This window comes from Purpureocillium takamizusanense, chromosome 1, assembly GCF_022605165.1.
Source record: "Purpureocillium takamizusanense chromosome 1, complete sequence".
Lineage (NCBI taxonomy): Eukaryota > Fungi > Ascomycota > Sordariomycetes > Hypocreales > Ophiocordycipitaceae > Purpureocillium > Purpureocillium takamizusanense.
In genome coordinates this window covers 5,011,550-5,030,726 of record NC_063068.1, presented here as the reverse complement: position 1 = coordinate 5,030,726, position 19,177 = coordinate 5,011,550, and the positions used below count along the sequence as shown (strand labels likewise).

Sequence of the window (19,177 nt, the reverse complement as noted above, 5' to 3'; positions counted from 1 at the left end):
CTCGACTGCCGGCGGTCGTCGAGTCAAGGCTCGCGCAAAGGACATGTCACTCAGGGCCGAGACACGTGTGCGCCATCGACGACGACGGACTCTGCTCGTGCTCGCGCGGATGGACACGTCCCTCACCCCCCCCTGTCGGCTCTGTAAATTAACCATCAGGGCGCCCGTCATCATCCCCTGCCGCCAACCTACCTAATAACCCGCCCTGCCACCTTTAGTAGTATCCTGCCCTGCCCACTTGCAGCCGCCCTGGGAGCAAAGGGGGCACGGTGGCAGGGCAGGGCACGGCAGGGCAGGGCGGGCAATGGAAGGGCACACGGCAAGACCCCGGAGCTCCCCATCCCTGTGCCATTGCATTGCATTGGATCCCATCCCATCCCAGGGATTCCGCGCTACAGGAAGCTCCCAGAGCCCGTCGATGATACTGCACAATGTATATTTTGCCGCTCGGGAAGGGGGGAGGGGGAGAAAGGGTACCTACCTTAGCGCACGGCCGTGATGCGACCCTGCCGGCCACTCAAGCCGGTTGTGTGCCAAGCGCCGACTGCAGCATCGGTCACGCCAACTTCTTTCTCTCCCAGTCCTCGCCGTCGTCCCAAACGGGCGGGCGCCTCCTTCCCTCTGAGCCGGCCGACGACGATCCGTCCAGAATCCCCTGCCTCCATCGTTCGCTCGCTTGAGAGGCCCCCCCCTGCTCAGCCAACCCTCCCTCACCGTTCGACAGCAGCAGCACCACCACCACTGGGCATCAATCTCTCTCACTCACTCTCTCTCGCGCAAGTGGCCCCCCTCCTCCTAGGATCTCCCCCCCATTGTGACCGCGAACCACAACCACCACCACGACCGCCGCCGCCGCCGCCTCTGCCTCTGCCTCCACCGCTACCTCGTAACATTCCCTTTCCCACTCGGCTCTCGTCGTTCATGGCCAATTTAATATTCCCCGGGCGATAAGACATCGAGGTCACACCCGCTCGTCCCAATATGGCATCACCATCTCCCCCTCCCCCGGCTCCTGGAGGCTTCGCGGTTAGACCGCTTGCAGCACGGGCTCCTTCGACGTCGTCGTCGATCGTGCCCGACTCTGATACCGCCTCTGCTTCGTCTCATGTGGCCCGAGACGTCCGCCTGCCTCACCACCACCACCACCACCACCATCACCTTTCTCACAGTCAGGACCACCACTACCCTCAACACCACCACCACCACAGCCAGAGCCAGAGCCAGTCCTCCCTCGAGTCCTCAGCCTCGTCGTCGTCTTCCTCGTTTCCACGCCATCGCCCTCACCACGTGTCGTCACACCACCAGAACCCCTCGACCTCCTCTGACGCCCTTCGCAATAGTCCCGCCCATAGTCCCCCCTCGCCCGCCGCGACTCCGTCTGCCGCTCCCGTTTCTGTTTCGGAGTCGACGTCTATTCCACCGGGAGCCCCTCCGCCCTCCGTCGTCAGGGTCCCAATTAAGCGGAAACCATTGTCGTCAACGGCTTCGATCCACTCCCTAGTCCCATCTGCCCGCTCGTCAAACGAGTTTTCTTTCCCACTCCCCCCCTCGTACGCCGCCGGGTTACCCAAGCCCGACCAGAGGTTCGCGCGCCGTCAGTCCATCGACAGCCCAACATTTTACGACTTTGCGTCGTCCGCTCGGGCATCCGTGCCTGCTGCCCAGTGAGTCCCGCCCCTCAGCTCCCGTACGTGTAAGTCGCCGCGTGTCGCCGCCACCGTCAATGCGTTTCACTCGCCCCCAGTGCTTGTAGAACGTCATTGTCGACGCACGCAACGCGCAAACGTGCAAGTCGGATTCTCTTCTTACTAAATTCACTCGCGCCGCTCCCATAGGTCTCCTCTCAAGCTGGCGACTGTTGACAGCTCCCCTCCCGACGTGGGCCGAGTTACGTCAAGAGATCCTCAGTTGGACCCTCCGTCCGCAGAGCTGTCGGACGTTCTGTCCGAGTACGACGATCTGATCTCAGAGGGCTCGGACGCTCCACCGGATGCTGCTCGAGACGGCACCCCCACCAACGCCCTCGAGGACAGCTGCGACGACATTGAGTCGCTTTACGCCGATAATATTAATCATAGTCCCTTCCCGCCATCTTCCATGTTTGCACCGAAACCGACACCGCCACATCTCAAGCTCAACAAGGTAGAATCTTCGGCTGCGGACCACGCCAAGCGCCAGTCCAACGAATCACCACCAGCATCTTCGGGTACGCCACCACTCGACACCTCACAATACATCAACAAGCCGTTGCCCAAGTCTCCGGGCCAAGCATCACCCTTTGCCTCTTTGTTTGGTTGGAGCCATCCGTCGCCATCTGTAACTGACTTCTCATCCGTTCCCTCTCCTTTGTCGCCCACCAGGAACGGGTCGACAAATGACGCGCTGCGCACGAGCAAGTCTTTATCAAACCCCAGGGCAGCCAATGCGGCGCAAGCAAACCCCATCAACTACTGTGAACACTACCTGTCTACGCCACCCCCGTCCAACTCCCTTTCGTCCATTCAAGTCGAAGAGATGGAAGAAGAGCTGAAGGCCATCAGCTCCGAGCTGGCCGCGTCTATCCGGCGTGAGATGGACTTGGAGGACCTCGTCGACCGCCTTCAAGAACAAGCCAACAACCCACAAGCGCCTAGCAAGAGAACCAGCGATTATTTCTCAGACTCGGGCTACAGTTCAGCCAAGGCCAGCGATTACGACCAGAGCAAAGAGGAAATCGAAAAGATCCAACGGAGATCGGAGCAGGAAAAGGCGTCTATCCGTCTCGAGCTATCCAACAAGCTGCAAGATGAGAGGTCCAAAAGGAAAGCCCTCGATCAGCAGATCAAGGACCTGGCGGAGAAGGCATCGCAGATGGACCTGGCCCACATGAACAACCTCGATGCCAGCGACCGCGTTCGGGACCTGGAAAACACATGCGAGGACCTGCGGCGGAGGCTATCTGAAGAACGCCAGTCCAAGACCAACTTTGAGGACCTGCTCACCGCCCTCAAGGGCGAGCTCCAGGACGCGTGCAACGAGCGCGACAATCTCCGCGACGAGGTGGTTCCTCAGCTGCGGGCGCGCGTTGAAGGGCTCGAGTCCGAAGCCGCCGAATATGCCAACCTCACTTACGAGTCCACTAAAATGCAGCAACAGCTGCAGTCTTTACAAAAAGAAAACACATCGCTTCGGAATTCGCAAAGCGGGCCGCCCGAGGGGTTCAGAATGTCGGGGCTCGCTCGCTCCAATTCGGTGGCAGCCAGCTCCTTCAGGCCCCGCGGGCCGCCTCCCTCGGCCGGCTTGTCGCGATCGGGGAGTGTCAAGAACGTCCAGACCGAGTCTAGAGAGCAGCTCGCCGAGCGACTCAAGGACGTGGAAGCACAGAGAGACGCACTGCACAGCGCGCTCAAGAACCTGCTAGAGAGACAAGAGTTTCAGAACCGCGAGAACCAAAAGAAGATTCGTATCCTAGAGATGGAGCGCCAACGACTGCTGTCCGAGAACCCCAAAAAGGCTGGATTCGAAAAAGACATCAAGAACCTGCGCACAGAGATCAACGTGCTCCGACGACGGGCCGAGGATGCACTCGAACAGAAGTGGCAGGTCGAGAAGGGTCTTGTGGGACTCAAGATGGACCTCGATAGGGCCGAGGCAGAGATTGCAGATCTTCGAAGCCTGCTCAAGGAAAAAGACATTCTCATCCCGCCGTCGCTTGCTCGGTCGAGCGGCTCCGATGCGGGCATACCCAGCGTACCCATTACGTCTGAGTCGCTCGGGAGGGCATACCGCGAGCTGCAGGACGCCTACAACGATTCACTGAACCGCATCAAGCAGCTTGAGCTGCACGGCACCGACGGCGGCACCGACGAAAAGACCAAACTCGCCATGGACCGGCTGGAGAAGTCACTGGCTGCCGCCGTCTCAGAGCGAGATGTCGCCAAGCAGCAGGTCTCGGCGCTCCAGGGCCAGGTGGATGGCCTGGCGGCTGTGGAGACGCATGCCGTCGGGCGCGAAAGGAGCCTGGCCGAGGAGCTCAGCGAGTCCGCGAGCCGGGTCGAGCAACTCGCCGCACAGGTGCGACAGCAACTGGCGAGCAACGCGCAGCTCCGGGATCGCCTGGCCGAGACTGTGGCACGAGGAGACACAGAGCGAAAAGCGAACTCGGAACGGATCAGCTGGCTTCAGGAGCGCCTGCACGAACTCGAGGAGCAGCTTGTCGCCGCGCAGACGACGTCGGAGGAGCGCGTCGGCCGCCACGAGGAGGAGCTTTCGCGGTTGCGCGACGCACACAGCGAGCAGCTGCGCCGCATCGGAAGCGGAGCGGGCGTGGGCATGACGTCTGCGCCCAAGTCGCCTCTTCTCAGGACGGCTTCGGGGCAGGCTTTTGTCCGCGCGTCGCAGGCAGTGCCGGCCAAGAGCTTCGACGAGGAAATTCAGATCAAAGCACTGCGCGAGCGGGTGACGGAGCTGGAGAAGGCGCTCGCGGATGCCGAGGCCGAGATCGAGCAGGTCGTGTTTAAGATGAACACGGCGCAGATTGAGGTGATGAACCTGCAGGAGGAGCGCGAGGGAGCCATTCGAGAGACTAAGCGTCTCCAAAAGGTGATTGAAGCCGAACAGGCCAAGTCGTTTGAGGAACGCTTCAAGACGCTGAGCAGCGTCGTCGCCTGAAGGGGGGATCGGACTGGTGTCTGACGGGGGTTATGTTGACAAGCACAAAAGGGCATCAACGGCTGCATCCAGCGATTGGAGTTTTGTTTTGCCTGCATCGTTAGGGTGGTAGGCTATCACGGGACAGACATGGGAGTCTGGGACACGCACAAGGAAGCAGCCTCTACCAGTTTCGGGGCTCGGAGTCGGTTGATTTGGGACACTGGGTTCGCTGAGACGGCGGACGCATATACGGCCTCGAGCACATATATATTGGGTGGTCGACGTGGTAGAGACGGCAATGGGGACGACAAGCACAACAACAGCAACAACAACAACAACAGCCGCATACCTCGCTTACTACGCGAGTAAAGTTTTGGGCGTAATGTTTTATAATACTACTATCTAGTCGCATGGAGGAGGTTGGGGGAAACGGACCAGGGCCATGACGGACCTGTGTATAGTAGTTTGGTAGCTAGGAGATGGAACAAGATTTCCCGGGCACCGGACACGGACTCGACCAGACGTCATGTGAGGCAGCACCAAGAGAATGGCCCTTGGCCGATTGTCGTGTTTAGAAACAAGGATGAAGTCAGTCGCGCCTGCCCGTGATGACGCTACCAATATACGTATACTGTAGTTCATCCTTGGTCGTCCGTCTTTCAAGTAGTCTCCCAAGACGCCATTCTTTCCTCGTCATCACAACACGAGCACAGTCGCAGCATCAGACACTAGGCACCTGTTCCTGCATCTTACGGTTCATCGCCATCATAATCATCATCATCATCGCCATTGTCATGTTCTCGTGGCGGCACCACGTGCTCTTCTGGGAGCTGGCCGCGGCGTCGGTCATTGGGCGATTCGTCTTCGAGCTAACTCGGGAGATGCTCTACACGGTGGTGCAAGACGCCGAGGCCAACTTCCGCAACGCCTAGATCGCCTTGCTGTTCCACTGCGCCATGTCTCTATTCAGCATATCGTCGGGCATCCCGGTGCCGGAGGAATAGGGGCCACGGCCGACGGTGGGAAACAAGGGGGAGATTTGCTACCGGGCGGAGCAGAAATGCCAGAAGTGGCGGCGCCGGCTTTGGGAGCACCGCAAGTTTCTGTACTTTGCAGGCCTGGCCGGCGTGTGCTTGTTCGTGCGGGACGGGGCGAGGGCGTGGCGGGTGTTGCCGCCGGAGATGGTGGACCCGAACACGGGGATCTGGGGGCATTTCGCGCACATGCTGGCGGCGTTTCTTGTGCTGGGCACGGCGGAGGCGCTGAGGCAGGACGTAAGTCGTCGGGGGAGCACAGCATCCACAGTCCCGTCCCGCAGCAGCAGCAGCAAGCAGACGGCCACCAGGTAACTTACTGGCTGACAGGCGCGGGCAGAACTTCGAGATCGAGGCGGCGGGGCCGGTGATGCTGTACCGCGACGCCGATCGCCGGCCTGGGGACTGGGGCGCGTGGGCGTCGACGGGCATGGCCGTGGTGGGCATCGGAGGCATGATGCTCTTGCTATCGCTGCCAGAACTACTCGCGATGGGGAGCTGGACGAGCCCGACGGCGTGGTGGTTCGCAGACGCGACGTCGATGCGGCACACGTGGATCATGGCGACGCTGCTGTGGCCGCTCAACGACGTGTGCGAGACGGTGAGCTCCAAGCCCCGAGTCTGAGTCCGCTGACGCGAGAGGCTTGCACCGCGCGCGCAGGAGGGCTAACTAGGCGCACGGCGGCATCCAGGTTGTCTTCTGCCTCTGGCGGGAAAGGTCGCGCCGGCGCGCGGAGAGGCACATGTGGGTGGTGTGCCGGCCGGCGTGGATCGTCTCACTGGTGACGAGGCTGTGGGGGCTGCTGTGGTGGACGAGCATCTGGATGCTGGCGGCGCTGGTGGACTGGGGCGTCGAGATTTACGCGCGGGGGGATGCTGCCGTGGGTGTGGCATGAAGCAAGTTGTTTTATTACTGGGTGTGAAGCAGCGATGGTAGGGTGAAGTACTTAACTAGCGATGGTGTCAAGATGGGAAATGGAAGCAAGCGCCTTTTCGGATCAGAAAGCGCGGCGCAAACATGCCCCACAGGAGCTACCGCTCCATTAGTACTAACTAACAGTAACAACACTAACTTGGAACTTGAGCTGCAGCTTCCGTAACCCACTTTCGACGTCCGCCGTGAACGCCACGCCGACAATCGAGACGACCAGGTCCAGGCACCAGCTGCTGAGCCTGGCCTGAGGTCGCCGCTGCCGCGTATCGACGTAGCCAAGGTAGCCATGGTTCCGAGCACATCCAAACTATAAATCTCGTCGCCCCATCGCACGCCTCCACATCCAAGGCTCTGGCAGTCTGGCTCCTGCAATTCACGGGGGGCCCCGAACCATGCATGCATGCCGCGAAATTCACGTCGCCCAAAGTTGTCACGAGGGACTGTCTTTCAGAATACCGGTCCAATTTCTGAACCTATCTAAATTTTTCTGAAACGATCCAGCTTTTTGGAAACAATCCACCACCTCCTGAACCGAGTTCGGCGAGGTCATGGACACGCCACGGGAAGCCCTGCGGAGCAAGCTCGCTTCCTTTGCGGTCCTCGGCCGCATGAAACGCTGCGCCGCTGAGGAAGACGACAATGATGTCGCCGATGCTGATGGTGATGGTGACGCGCGTACTCGCGAGTATGCACGGGAGCAGCGAGATCGTGACCAGCGCCTGCGCTTCTTCCGGCCGCCGTGGCAGCTTGCATCCGAGTCGACTAGTACGGGGCGCGGCCGCGATGCGACGGCCGCGAAAGGGGCACGCCAAGCGGTGATGGCGGTGACGACGATGGAGACGCCTAGGAGGGTGTCGTCTGGGTCACACGGCGTCATCATCGCGGCGACGCAGCAGCATCAGAGCACCGTGGGCGCGCGCGAGGAGGGCCGTGTCGGTGCATTGCTCGCCGGGGGGGCTGGCTGTGCCACGGACGGGGAGACTGTTATACCAGACTCGGCAGCGCGCCCGCCCACGGGGAAGCTGCCGACTACGATGACAACGGCCGACGCACAGGCAGCGGCGTCATCGCCCTCACTGCAGGTGGGCGGTGCCGCCGCCGCCGCGAGGAAGCGCAAGCGCGGGGGGAGTGCCGCAGACCCCAAGCTCCGTCCGGAGCGCGAGCAGGTGCTCAGGGGCCTCGCGCTCTACTACATACCCAACGACGACGTGGCGCCGGCGCGCCGGCTGCGCATCGGCAAGGCGCGCGAGTACGGGGCGGCGTGGACGCACAGCGTGGCGGGCGCGACGCACGTCGTGGTGGACAAGGCGCTCGAGTACAGGGACGTGGAAAAGGTGCTCAACGCGGCGGCGGCGGCGGAGGGCCTCGGGAGTAGCGGCGGGACGCGGCGGCCGAAAGTGGTCAACGAGGACTATCCCATCGACTGCATCCAGTTTCGCGCGCTGCTCGACAGCGGGCAGAGCAAGTATCGTGTCGCGGGACAGCCCACCGAGCCGCGCGCAGAGGGCGAGGAGGACGAGAACGGGGACAAGGGGCCCGTCCCGGGGAAGAACGTGCCGCCCAGCTCGGACGAGTCGACGAGGTCGCTGCAGGTCAAGGCGAAGAGGCAGGATGACCCCGGCAAATGGGATTACGTGCCGCCGCCGGGCACGCCAACGAGAAGCGAAGAGCCGTCTCACAAGGACGAGGCCGGGACGACGACGACGCCAGACGACTCTCACCCTGTCGTGTTGGACCTAGGTCGACCGGCGAGAGAGACGACCGAGGAGGCCTCGGTCGCTGCGCCTCACGACGGCATCACGGGAGCTACGAAGGAAAACGACGAACTGTCCGGCTACGTGGCGATGATGCAAGAGTTCAAAGACCTCCCGCTAGATCACGACGACGACGAGGATAACGACAACGACGAGACGCGATCTACCGCTGGTAACATGACCGCGACATCAGACAGCGACGAGCGGGAAGCATCCGAAGAAGCCGCAGACAGCCGCGCGCGGGGCGGCAAGAAGGCGCGGCTGCGGGACAAGCTCAAGGACACCAAGTTCGAGGACCGGTTCGCGTGCAACACGGCCGGCGAGCTCAAGGCGAGCGCGGACAACCCCAACGCGCGGACCATCGAGGTGCTGCAGAGCATGGCGGACTACTACGAGCGGATCAACGACCACTGGAGGCTGACGGGGTATCGCAAGGCCATCGGGACGCTGAAGCGGCAGGAGGTCAAGGTGCGGACCGAGGAGGAGGCGTACCGTCTGCCGCACATTGGGCGACGGCTCGCGCAGAAGATTGAGGAGATTGCGACGACGGACCGGCTGCGGCGGCTCGAGTACGCGGAGAGGGGCGACGACTACGACGACGACGCGGTGCTGCAGCTGTTCCTGGGGGTGTACGGCGTGGGGACCGGGCAGGCGCGGCGGTGGATGGCCCGGGGTCACCGCACGCTCGAGGACCTGTGGGCGCAGCGGGCGACGCTGCTGACGGCGAGCCAGCGCATCGGCGTGGAGCACCACGCGGAGCTCAACGCGCGGATGCCGCGCCGCGAGGTGGAGGCGCTGGCGGGCGTGGTGCGGCGCGCGGCGGCCGTCGTGGACCGGGAGGCGGACATCGTCGTCGGGGGCAGCTACCGCCGCGGGGCCGAGACGTGCCGCGACGTCGACATCATCGTGACGCGGCCGGGGACGACGAGCTGCGCCGAGCTGCGGCCGCTACTGGACGCGCTGGTGCGGCGGCTCGAGGGGGAGGGGTTCCTGATGGCGCGGCTGGCATCGTCGTCGTCGTCTAACAAGGACGGCGGGAGCAAGTGGCACGGGTGCTGCGCGCTGCCCTTGCCCCTGCCCACAGCGCAAGGCGCGAGCACGGACAAGACGACGACGACGACGACGACGACGACGACGGGCCCGTGGAGGCGCATCGACTTCCTCCTGGTGCCCGAGTCGGAAATGGGCGGCGCGCTCCTCTACTTTACGGGCGACGACGTGTTCAACCGGAGCATGCGGCTGCTGGCGTCCAACAAGGGCATGCGGCTGAACCAGCGGGGTCTGTTCCGGGATCCACACGGGGCCGGCGGGTGGACGGCGGGAGGGGGGACGGGGAGGACGAAGAAGCCGCCGGTGGGGGACGGGCAGCTGGTGGAGGGGCGGGACGAGAGGCGCATCTTTGAGATTCTGGGGGTGCGGTGGAGGGAGCCGCATGAGCGGTGGTGTAGATAGGCTGGCAGTGGAGGGTCGAGGGAATTACTTGTACGGGGGGAGGGCTGTTGTGAAGTATGATGGTGGTGGTGGTGGTGGTGGTGGTGGTGGTGGTGGTGATGGTGGCGATAGTAGTGTGGTTGGTGTTGATGGTGGTGATGAGTGGCAGATGCGGAGATGAAAGCATGCCTAGGTAGGAATCACGAACGAGTCGGGTGTTGTTCCCGACGTTGCACAGTCGTTGAAAATTAATATGCAATCGAGACCTGCGATAAGAAAGCCATGTATTGACCTGTTCGGCACTGCGCTGTGCGACGAGTAACAAACAGCATGGGAAGGCAGGCACCAGTGACGGAGAAAGCACATGAAGATGGCTCGCATCCGTTGTCACATGTGAAAGTCTGGGTTGCATGGGATCGAAATGGCAGACAGCCAGAGCCATGCCATGCCAGGTGACACCCACCTAGAGTTAGTGCCCATGTACCCACCCCGGCGAGACTAACTACTCTAACAGATAACCTGGCAAATCGCGGGACGCAAGTTAGGGATTGCTGCGATGAAGGCGTCCGGGGGTGGCCGGGCAGTGCGTCATCGCCTAACCCACCACCTACACCCTCCCGTCCTTAGTAGGTAGCCCTGGAGTGATGCCGCTGCCGCCCGCCCGCTCTGCAGGCTCTGCGGGGGTCTTTCCCCAGTGCCCATTTAGCGGGCATGCGGCTGTCACCGGGCACCTGGGCGCGCACCCGCAAGACCCGACCCTGAGGTGGGAACCTCCAGTCGTTTGGGCTCCCAGCATGGAGGGGGCGGGACGGTGGTGGGGCAACCTCTATAGGTACCTACAGTAGGTTAGTAGGCACAAGGGAGCAGCAGCAAGCGCTTGTGCATTCCCGAGGCTCAGAGCGTCCACGTCCGCTGCCCGTTTGCGAACCCCCGCCGACCACCACCGCCGCCGCCCGCCCGCCCGCCCGCCGCTGAACGACTTGCGCTAGGTACCGCCCATTGAAACGGGCGCTCACCCAACCCGTCCTCGACCTCGCAACCTTCCGCGACCACCAACACCACCACGTCCTCGACATACCTTGGCTCTGACCCCCCCCTCTCCGGCGCGCCCGCTTCCTATTCTCTCGATGGGACATCTGCAAAGGACATACGCCCCGCGCCGTTGAAGACTCGACCTCGCCGCCCGGCCGTTTGCCCACGGGCCGTTGCTGCTGCAGTGACGCCACTGCAAGAGCCGGGAGCCCCCCCCCCCCAGAAATAGCCGAGGCACGCACTCACACGCAGCGCTCATACACACACACTACACACACAGCATGGCGTCGTCGCTCGACGTCCTCAAGGTGCGTCGTCGCGCCCGTCCGATCTCTTTTGTCGCCTCTGCGCATGAGAGCCCGTTCGTGACGGGACATGAAGATGAAGTAGACGAAGAAGAAGAAGAGGAACAAGAGGCTGACTGGGGGCTTGCGCCGCCGCGACGCAGGCCGCGCTGGAACGCATCGCCGTCGACCCGCGCTACCACGATGTCCTCTCGCTCGTCAAGACGGCGCGCAACGGCGCCGTCTACGGGACCAAGGTCCGCTTTCCGCACGCGCTGGTGTAAGCATTCGGTCCCAGGAGGAGGAGGCTCGTTGTGCCTCGTCGTCGTTGCCGTCGCGCCATCAAAGCTGACCCCTTGGTCTCTCTCTCTCCTCTCGCGCGCGCGCAGCATGATCTTTTTGTTTCGGTCGGGAACGTACGTACCCATAACTCCCTCCCTCTCTTTTTCCCTACCCAGAAGGGGTATTCCCGCTGGGAACCACGCTCCACACGATCCGTGTAGTTGAGGAACCAGACCGGGCTGACTTGATGTGCTCCGACGCGGGGTGAGGCGGGACTATAGCTTCCGACAAAAAGTCTCGCTGGTACTGCGGGCGACAAGAAAGCATGCGAGTAACCTGGCGCGCTTCGCGACGATATACAAGCTGGTGATGCTGGGACTGAAGCACTACGGGCCCACGCCGGGCAAGGAGGGTGAGTGACGACGACACGCGCGCGCGCGCGCTCGCATCCAGCCGCATCGCATGGCGGACGACGAGCTTCAACGTACTAACAGCGCAACAGGCCCTTACGACTCCTTCTTCGCCGGCCTCCTCGGCGGCTACGTCGTCTTCGGGCGGCGGTCCCCGCGGACGGGCCGGCCGTCGAGCGTCAACCAGCAGATCGTCATCTACATCTTCGCGCGCGTGTGCCTGGCGCTGGCCCGGCTGGCCGTCAAGCCGGGCCACGGCCTGCCCGTCGTGTCGGGCGAGCCGCTGCGCTCCCAGCTCTCGCACTACGCCTGGCCCGCCTTCGCCTCGCTGTCGTGGGCGAGCGTCATGCTGCTCTTCCGCTACCACCCGGAGGAGCTGCAGTCGAGCCTGCGGAGCAGCATGACGTACATTTACAAGGATTGCAACGAGTGGGACTCGCTGCGGACGCTGCTGTGGCACAACAAATAGACTCTGTTTATCCTTCCTTTCTTTCTTTCTTTCTTTCTTTTTTTTTTTTTTTGGATTCCATCTCTGTTCCCATTCTCGCTGCCGTCATGTATGTGTCTTGTGTCTGCGTCTGCAGAGCGGGAGATACGGCGATCAAAGGTGCATATTGGGACGACGGGGCAGGCCGATGGGAACTGGGTGCATCATACAGACCTCGGAAGGGAAGCATGGACTCGGGACTATACATGTACATTTGTTTTGGGTTTATTTGCTCGAGGTCGCATTAGAATCCCGGCCTGCAATGTAACCTTGGCCCTTGCTGGTCTTGAATTAAACGAGAGCTTGTGAACCAACGACGCAGGAGTGAATCCGCACCGCTAGAGACGGGAGTTGTTGAACAGCGTCTACGCATCACCGGGCTGTATCTTCCGGCCACCACCTACAAACACCGTTTGGCGTACAATTGCCGAACCAGCTCAAGTAAGTTAGTTAATTCATGCGCTCAACCCTCATCGGGACGGTAACCGATCCTGCGAGCCGCCTAAAGAGCCTCGAAACATGCCCGCGTTCGAGTGCCTAGCATAGCAGCCTACCCGGTAGTAACGGGCTCTTCCGGATTGAGTCGAGCTCTCCAGTCAGGCAGGCACCACCACCAACACGGTTGTCATTGAACCCCACCATTCTCGGGAGCTCCCCCCGCCAAGCTGCCTGCACCTCGAGCTTCAACTCGACTCCGTCCATCCCCGAAACCACAACCCATGCCTACTTTTCATCATCACCGCCGCCGCCGAGAAGTTTTCTTCCACTGCTTTTCCCGCCCCCACGGCCGCGACGCATCTATTTTCTAGCACAAAACCACAATTTTCTGCCCCAGCAAGCGCTCAGCCAGATAGCCGGGCAAAACAACACCCTCCATCCTCCGCCATGGCGCCCAACGCCAAGCTCGCCGCGGAGCTTTCCCGCGCCGAAGCCGCCCCCGGCGACAAGGCGCCGCTGTACACGGCCATCCTGTCCGACTTCAAGCAGCTGTCGACGCCCGACACGGCGGCGGCGGACCTCTGCGCCGTGGCCGACTCGTTCCTGGGGCAGGGGTTGGGCCCGATGGCGACGCGGGCGGTGCTGGCGGGCTTCACGTCGACGGTCGAGGCGCTCGGCAACGACGAGCTCAGCATCGCCGTGGGCACGCACGCGCTGGCGGCGCTGGCGGCGCAGCCCACGACGTCGAGCGCCTTCCCCGAGGCGACGGCGGCGCTGTGCGAGCTCGTGGCGGCCGCGCACGAGGCCAACGACGACTTCGCCGAGGCGGCGCGCGCGCTCGCCCAGATGCCCCTCGACGGGTCCCAGCGCAAGGTGACGGCAGACGACCGCGCGCGCGTCTGGGTCCGCATCGTGCGCAACTACCTCGAGGTGGACGACTCGACGGCCGCCGAGGTCTACATCAACAAGCTCAAGAACATCATGCACACGGTCGACGACGCGGACCTCAACCTGCACTTCCGCCTCTCGCAGGCCCGCATCCAGGACGCCAAGCGCGACTTCCTCGGCGCCGCCCAGCGCTACCACGACATCAGCTTCTCCACGGCCATCGCCGACGAGGAGCGCCTCCACACCCTCGCCATGGCCATCAAGTGCGCCATCCTCGCCCCCGCCGGCCCGATGCGCAGCCGCGCCCTCGCCCGCCTCTACAAGGACGAGCGCTCCGCCCAGCTGCCCGACGAGTTCGGCATGCTCGAGAAGATGTTCCTCGCCCGCCTCCTGTCCCCCGACGAGGTCGCCGCCTTCGCCCACGGCCTGCAGCCGCACCAGCTCGCCACCACGGCCGACGGCTCCACCGTCCTGGCAAAGGCCGTCATCGAGCACAACCTGCTCGGCGTCTCCCGCATCTACGCCAACATCCGCTTCGACGCCCTCGGCGCCCTGCTCGGCCTCGACCCCGCCCGCGCCGAGGACACCACCGCTCGCATGATCGAGCAGGGCCGCCTCGTCGGCCGCATCGACCAGCTTGACGGCGTCGTCTGGTTCGAGGGCGGCGAGGCCTCGGGCGAGAAGGGCAGCGGTAGCGCCGCCGCCCTCGTCGGCAAGCACATGCGCCGCTGGGACGCCAACGTCGAGGGCCTCTCCGAGGAGGTCGAGAACGTGACCAACTCGCTGCAAAAGGAGTTTCCGGTGAGCCGCTGCCCCTCCAACCCTCGTTTACCCATGCTGTCAATGCTAACCTGCGTGGGCGGCCAGGACTTTGTGGCGGCGAACCTGGTCGTATGACTTGAAATGGATTGAGACCCGGAATGGAAAACGATACGACACCACCATTTACATCGGCGTTTTCTTCTTCATTCTCTAGCGTTTTTTGTTTTGTTTTTATTGCTAGGTTGGTAGACGGAACGGAGTTTGAGGTGTTGGAGCATCCATCTTTTTTGTCACTGGACCGGCCTCCCAGCTCGCCGCGTCGCCGTCAACTACGACTGGCACGTCCGGGGCCCCGATCACACGGGCAGGAGAGCAAAATAGATTCCTATCTTCTTTTTTCTCTCTCCCTCTTTGAAATGCATGGAAATGAAGTGAAGCAGAGTGCCACTGCGCGGCCGCAGAAACGGGGCACCGTCGCGTAGTGATGACGGGCGCACAGGACAATAATGGTCCCACGACAGGCAAGCGCCAAGAGTCGTATGCATTGCTATAGTCTAGAATGTCGAATCCCAACAACGCCGCTGCGTCCAAACATAGCTCGTCATCCATTAAGCCTGTGAGTTTCGCCCGCTTGTAACAAAGAACACCCGAGCGCCTCCCTCGTCGACGCCCACACAAGAAAAGCACCAATGAGAACGTCATGGTCTGCGTACGACGACCGCCCTCTAGTCCAAGTCCTTCTTCCTCACCACGACGTAGCCCTCGTTAAGTTTCTTGGGGTCGCCCAACTCCTCGACAAGCGTCCGCCCGTCGCTATGACGTGTTTTCCGAGGCCCCGAAGGCGTTCGTGGCACGGCCGCTTCGGGCAGGATCTTGAGCAGGCCCTCGACAATGTGACCGCCCATCCAGTCGTATCCCTCGGCGGTGAGATGCAGCCCGTCGCTCCAGTATTCGCTGCGTTCTTCCGGGGAGAGCGAGTGATACGGGAGTTTCTCGTGCAAGTCCATGGTGTAGCTACTCAAGGGTTAGGAAAGAGGGGTCGGCGTGTTAGTGAGCGCGATCGCCATCTGGAAGAAGAAGAAGACGAAGAGAGGAAAGCCGGTGTGTGGAGCCGCTGGGGCGGGCGACTTACAAGTTGGGCTCTGCGTGGGTGAGGATGCCCGCGTTGAGCTCGCGGCGCGCGGCGTTGATCTGCGGCACCTGGGCGGAGCATTCGGGCACCGTGAGGGCGAGCACTTTGAAGCCCCGGGACAGAGGAACGGCCCAGCACTTCTTGAGGCTGTTGAGGATGCGCTGCGCATCGGGATAGTATGCCAGGTCGCTGACGCCGCGCATTAGTAATGTGGTTATGCAGTGGGCGGTAGCCTGTAGGTAGGTATAGTACAGGCCAGCAGCAGGACGCTCACTTTGTCCCGGCCAGCATGATGACCCAGTCGAATTTCTCGGCATCGCCTGGATGCCGGTGTCTTTGTCAGTTTCACTCGATGGCCGCGTCGAGAGGGATACCGGGTATAGATAAGGTGGCAGCCTGGCGTCACGCACATTCCCGCTCGAGGCGCCGCAGAAAGGGCTCGTGGGAGGCGACATCGCCAGGAACCCCGCTCGTGCGGACTTGGATGCGCCGGGTAGGCATCTCGTGGCGGAGACGGTCCTCGAGGATCAAAGAGTATGGGTGCTCGCCCAGCCCATAGTTAAAGAAGCCCTGCGTGAGGGAGTCGCCGAAGCAGAGGATCGTGAGCGGGGGGCCAGCCATGGCGGGCTGTGACGGAGAGAAAGGCTGGGCGTGTCGGGCACGATGGTATTGAAAGTTAGTGGGTGGCCGGCGGCTGCGCGTACATATGCTGAGCTGCTTTGGCGCTGGGGCGGTTGGCGGCGGGAAAAGGGAGAAGAAACAACGTAATGCTGCAAAAGGCGAACGAAGCATGAATGAGAATGGGATGAGGCTCACGCGACGAGACGACGGCACGTAGTGGATGCAAAGGCGCAGGTGATGCAACAGAGACGTGCTGCTGCTAGACGGGCGTCTCGTGGTGGCACTGGTGGGTGGGTGCCTGGGCGCTCAGCAGCTCCCGTCCCATGCGACTTCTATCGGAGCTTCAGTCAGAAGGTACCTCGCTTCAGTGGCTCCGGCAGTACGCTGACGCACCGCAGTCACCTCAGTGCAGGCAGCCCAGGTACAGGTAGGTGGTGAAGACGGGCGTTGCGTGCAGCCAGCCCAGTCCAGTGGACGGCCTTCAGGCTGGTTGCCATTATTGGTACACCTAACCAGGGGACGGAGGCCAGCGGCAGGTCCACCCCCGGACCGCCACAACAATGGAACCTACTATGGAACTACCTTATGGAACCCACCGAAGTGCCTGGCACCCAAGATAGGTACCTACCTAGGTAGCAGGCAGGTATGCCTTCTGACTGGAAAAGAACCGGGCTCTGCTGGACGGCAGGCGCCTCCATCGCTCAGGGAGGCCCTCCACGCCTCAGGCGCTCTTGAGATTCGTGGCAACTTTCAATAGTAAACCTCAATAGTAAACGTCTGGGCACCAGCCCAGCCCAGCCCAGGAGCACGGGGCCCTACCTACGATTTCATGGATATCGCTAGGCGGGGAGTGGGATCTGGATCGGATGGATGCCAACGGATGCGTCACTCGTTTGGCCTGTGTGGGCCCCTCCAGTGTGGGCCTGGCAGTGGGGTCCGCTGACCCCACAGTGACTAGCGCCCCACACCTGCCAGCTGGCTGCCAGCTGCGAGCTCTTGACAGCCCGCCCGCTTCCTGGCTCTATATAACGCGCCTTCTCGCCGCCTTTGCCCCCAATACAACCTTTCCTCCTTCACGCATCGCAGCTCCCGTGAGAAGCAGGGCCTCTTCTCGACAATCCGACTGCAATGTGTTCCATCACCTACATGTACAACCCAGAGCCAGATCCTAAGCAGCCGCGCATATGCGACTCCCTAGGCTGGCCCTGCCATCACCCAAAAAACTTCTTTGACCTTCCACGCCACATCCGCCGGAGAATCTACATCGAAGCCGGGCTCTCAAGAGGCTACACCGGACCTTTGACGCAAGCCGAGATTCTCAACCTGTACGCAGAGACCAAAGACCTTGGCGCCGTCGACCGCGCCTTGAAGGCTATACGCCAACCCGCATACTACGACATTGCATCCCCAGTGTGGGACAATCTTCAATTCAGCTTCTACGACGACGACATTGAAGAGGCGCTACTATACCTCCTCAAGCTTCCGGATTTTATTTGGACTCGAGTCACCAACTTGACCATCTGCCTCCATGAGCAGTGGCACCACGAGCAGTACGAATTCAACGGCTGGTACAGCTCCTCTAAGGAATCGATCAGTACGAGCCGTCTTTCCCTGTGGAAGAGAACAATCAAGCACGTGTTGGCCAACACCCCCCCCACAGACACTCAATCTCAATTTGATTTGCGAGACTGGCGAGAGTCTCACGACGCGTCGTGTCCTCCAGCCTCTCCTCGACCAACCCGGCATCTTGTCGTCCATCTCTCTCCGACTGAAGCCAGCATCCTGGTATTCTACCTCATACTTTGCGCGGACCTTGGCTCGCACCATCCTTGGTCAAGAAAACCCAGAACACGCTGAACCGTTTCGCTTCTTCTATCTGCCGGCAGAAATACGTCAAAGGATCTTGCGCTTCACCGATCTCATCACACCCTGGAAGGAAGTCCAGTGGGACTCGGAACGAGGCTTTTATATCGGAGCCTTTGAGTGGGCACGCTACCCCTTGAACTCCTCCTATCATATTGACTTTTGTCACAATCACGCTGCCTCATACTCTGCGAGATGCGTTTGCTGGATGCCCCCGAAAGCCCTCTTCGTCGTCAGCAAAGCCATGTCGCGCGAAGCGGCCCAAGTATTCTACTCGTGCAACAATATCACGGTAAAGGACCGTCTGAGCCACTTACTCAGACACTACAACCTAACCCATGGGCTCCTGGACGGCGCGTTGTTCATGGGGGGGCGTATCCGACCCGAGCTGCTCGGCAATATCCGAACCCTGGAACTCGCGTTACCGAGACTCCGAGATACTTGCAACTTGGAAGAGCAGATGGAATCGGCCTTGCGCAGGTGGCGGAGCGCCATTAAACACCTGAGCCGGCACGCAAATCTGCGCGCCCTGACACTCGTGGTCCTGATAGACCTCTGGGGCGGCGCCTACAAGTCCGGATCCATCGAGTTCGTTGCCCAAGACCTGGACGAGCAGGTCTTCCTGAGCTCTCTCCCCATTGTTGACCCGTTCAAGCAGATCCGAGACGTGAATCGCTTCTTCGTGCGCCTCGAGTGGTCCGGCCACTGGTCGCCCGGATACGTCCTGCCCGACGGCGCGACCACGACCTCCGACGACAAGAACTACCACCGCAGGCGGGGCGCCAAGCTCGAGCGCATCGAGCTCGAGCTGGAGAAGTTTGTCATGGGGGGCGACTACGACAGCCGCGCGCTGGGCAAGTACAACGGTCGTCGGTGTTTCTGGATGGCCCAGACGTGGGAGAACGAACACGTGACGGAGGAGAGTGAGTCGGACGACAGCGAATTATACGACAGCGAGCCGGACGAGGGCGACGACTCAGATGGGGGCGACGACCCGGACGAGGGCGAAGCATATGAGAGCGACGTATATGAGAGCGGGGCATATGAGATGGAGCCATATGAGAGCGAGGCATACGAGAGCGAGGAATATGAGAGCGAGGCCTACGAGAGTGAGGCATATGAGAGCGGGTGATACCAGATGCGACTTGGGGATGGTGTCGTCGGGCCAGGTTGGATTGGAGGACAGGAGACAA

The 19,177-nt window shown here is 61.7% G+C and overlaps 8 protein-coding genes across 9 annotated transcripts; 7 read left to right on the top strand and 1 right to left on the bottom strand.

Annotated features, from left to right (window-relative positions):
* The first annotated feature begins 588 nt into the window (after positions 1 to 588).
* Positions 589 to 5,219, top strand: JDV02_001538 (uncharacterized protein). Its single transcript, XM_047982478.1, has 2 exons — positions 589 to 1,664; positions 1,836 to 5,219. The coding sequence occupies exons 1-2, from the start codon at positions 982 to 984 to the stop codon at positions 4,648 to 4,650; spliced, it is 3,498 nt and encodes a 1,165-aa protein (XP_047838443.1). The 5' UTR covers positions 589 to 981; the 3' UTR covers positions 4,651 to 5,219.
* A 594-nt stretch (positions 5,220 to 5,813) lies between these two features.
* On the top strand, positions 5,814 to 6,562 carry JDV02_001537 (uncharacterized protein; the record flags this gene model as incomplete). Its single annotated transcript, XM_047982477.1, has 3 exons — positions 5,814 to 5,906; positions 6,007 to 6,267; positions 6,359 to 6,562. The coding sequence occupies 3 exons, from the start codon at positions 5,814 to 5,816 to the stop codon at positions 6,560 to 6,562; spliced, it is 558 nt and encodes a 185-aa protein (XP_047838442.1).
* Positions 6,563 to 7,148: 586 nt separating this feature from the next.
* JDV02_001536 (DNA-directed DNA polymerase) lies at positions 7,149 to 9,806 on the top strand (the record flags this gene model as incomplete). The annotated part of the gene is made up of 1 exon (XM_047982476.1): positions 7,149 to 9,806. The coding sequence occupies one exon, from the start codon at positions 7,149 to 7,151 to the stop codon at positions 9,804 to 9,806; it is 2,658 nt and encodes an 885-aa protein (XP_047838441.1).
* A 1,016-nt stretch (positions 9,807 to 10,822) lies between these two features.
* Positions 10,823 to 12,588, top strand: JDV02_001535 (uncharacterized protein). The gene is made up of 5 exons (XM_047982475.1): positions 10,823 to 11,125; positions 11,266 to 11,381; positions 11,491 to 11,517; positions 11,665 to 11,795; positions 11,886 to 12,588. Exons 1-5 carry the CDS (start codon positions 11,099 to 11,101, stop codon positions 12,260 to 12,262), a joined length of 678 nt encoding a protein of 225 aa, XP_047838440.1. The 5' UTR covers positions 10,823 to 11,098; the 3' UTR covers positions 12,263 to 12,588.
* Positions 12,589 to 13,165: 577 nt separating this feature from the next.
* JDV02_001534 (uncharacterized protein) lies at positions 13,166 to 14,503 on the top strand (the record flags this gene model as incomplete). Its single annotated transcript, XM_047982474.1, has 2 exons — positions 13,166 to 14,407; positions 14,474 to 14,503. The coding sequence occupies 2 exons, from the start codon at positions 13,166 to 13,168 to the stop codon at positions 14,501 to 14,503; spliced, it is 1,272 nt and encodes a 423-aa protein (XP_047838439.1).
* A 23-nt stretch (positions 14,504 to 14,526) lies between these two features.
* JDV02_001533 (uncharacterized protein) lies at positions 14,527 to 14,850 on the top strand (the record flags this gene model as incomplete). The annotated part of the gene is made up of 1 exon (XM_047982473.1): positions 14,527 to 14,850. The coding sequence occupies one exon, from the start codon at positions 14,527 to 14,529 to the stop codon at positions 14,848 to 14,850; it is 324 nt and encodes a 107-aa protein (XP_047838438.1).
* Positions 14,851 to 14,890: 40 nt separating this feature from the next.
* Positions 14,891 to 16,341, bottom strand: JDV02_001532 (uncharacterized protein). 2 transcript variants are annotated; one of them, XM_047982471.1, is made up of 4 exons: positions 15,911 to 16,341; positions 15,775 to 15,820; positions 15,501 to 15,689; positions 14,891 to 15,382 (listed from the first exon to the last, which is right to left on the bottom strand). In XM_047982471.1, exons 1-4 carry the CDS (start codon positions 16,290 to 16,292, stop codon positions 15,094 to 15,096), a joined length of 906 nt encoding a protein of 301 aa, XP_047838436.1. In that variant the 5' UTR covers positions 16,293 to 16,341; the 3' UTR covers positions 14,891 to 15,093. The 2 variants fall into 2 exon arrangements, with proteins under 2 accessions (XP_047838436.1, XP_047838437.1); XM_047982472.1 differs by having other exon boundaries at positions 15,501 to 16,341.
* Positions 16,342 to 17,249: 908 nt separating this feature from the next.
* JDV02_001531 (DNA-(apurinic or apyrimidinic site) lyase) lies at positions 17,250 to 19,116 on the top strand (the record flags this gene model as incomplete). Its single annotated transcript, XM_047982470.1, has 2 exons — positions 17,250 to 17,715; positions 18,008 to 19,116. 2 exons carry the CDS (start codon positions 17,250 to 17,252, stop codon positions 19,114 to 19,116), a joined length of 1,575 nt encoding a protein of 524 aa, XP_047838435.1.
* Between the last annotated feature and the right edge of the window lie 61 nt (positions 19,117 to 19,177).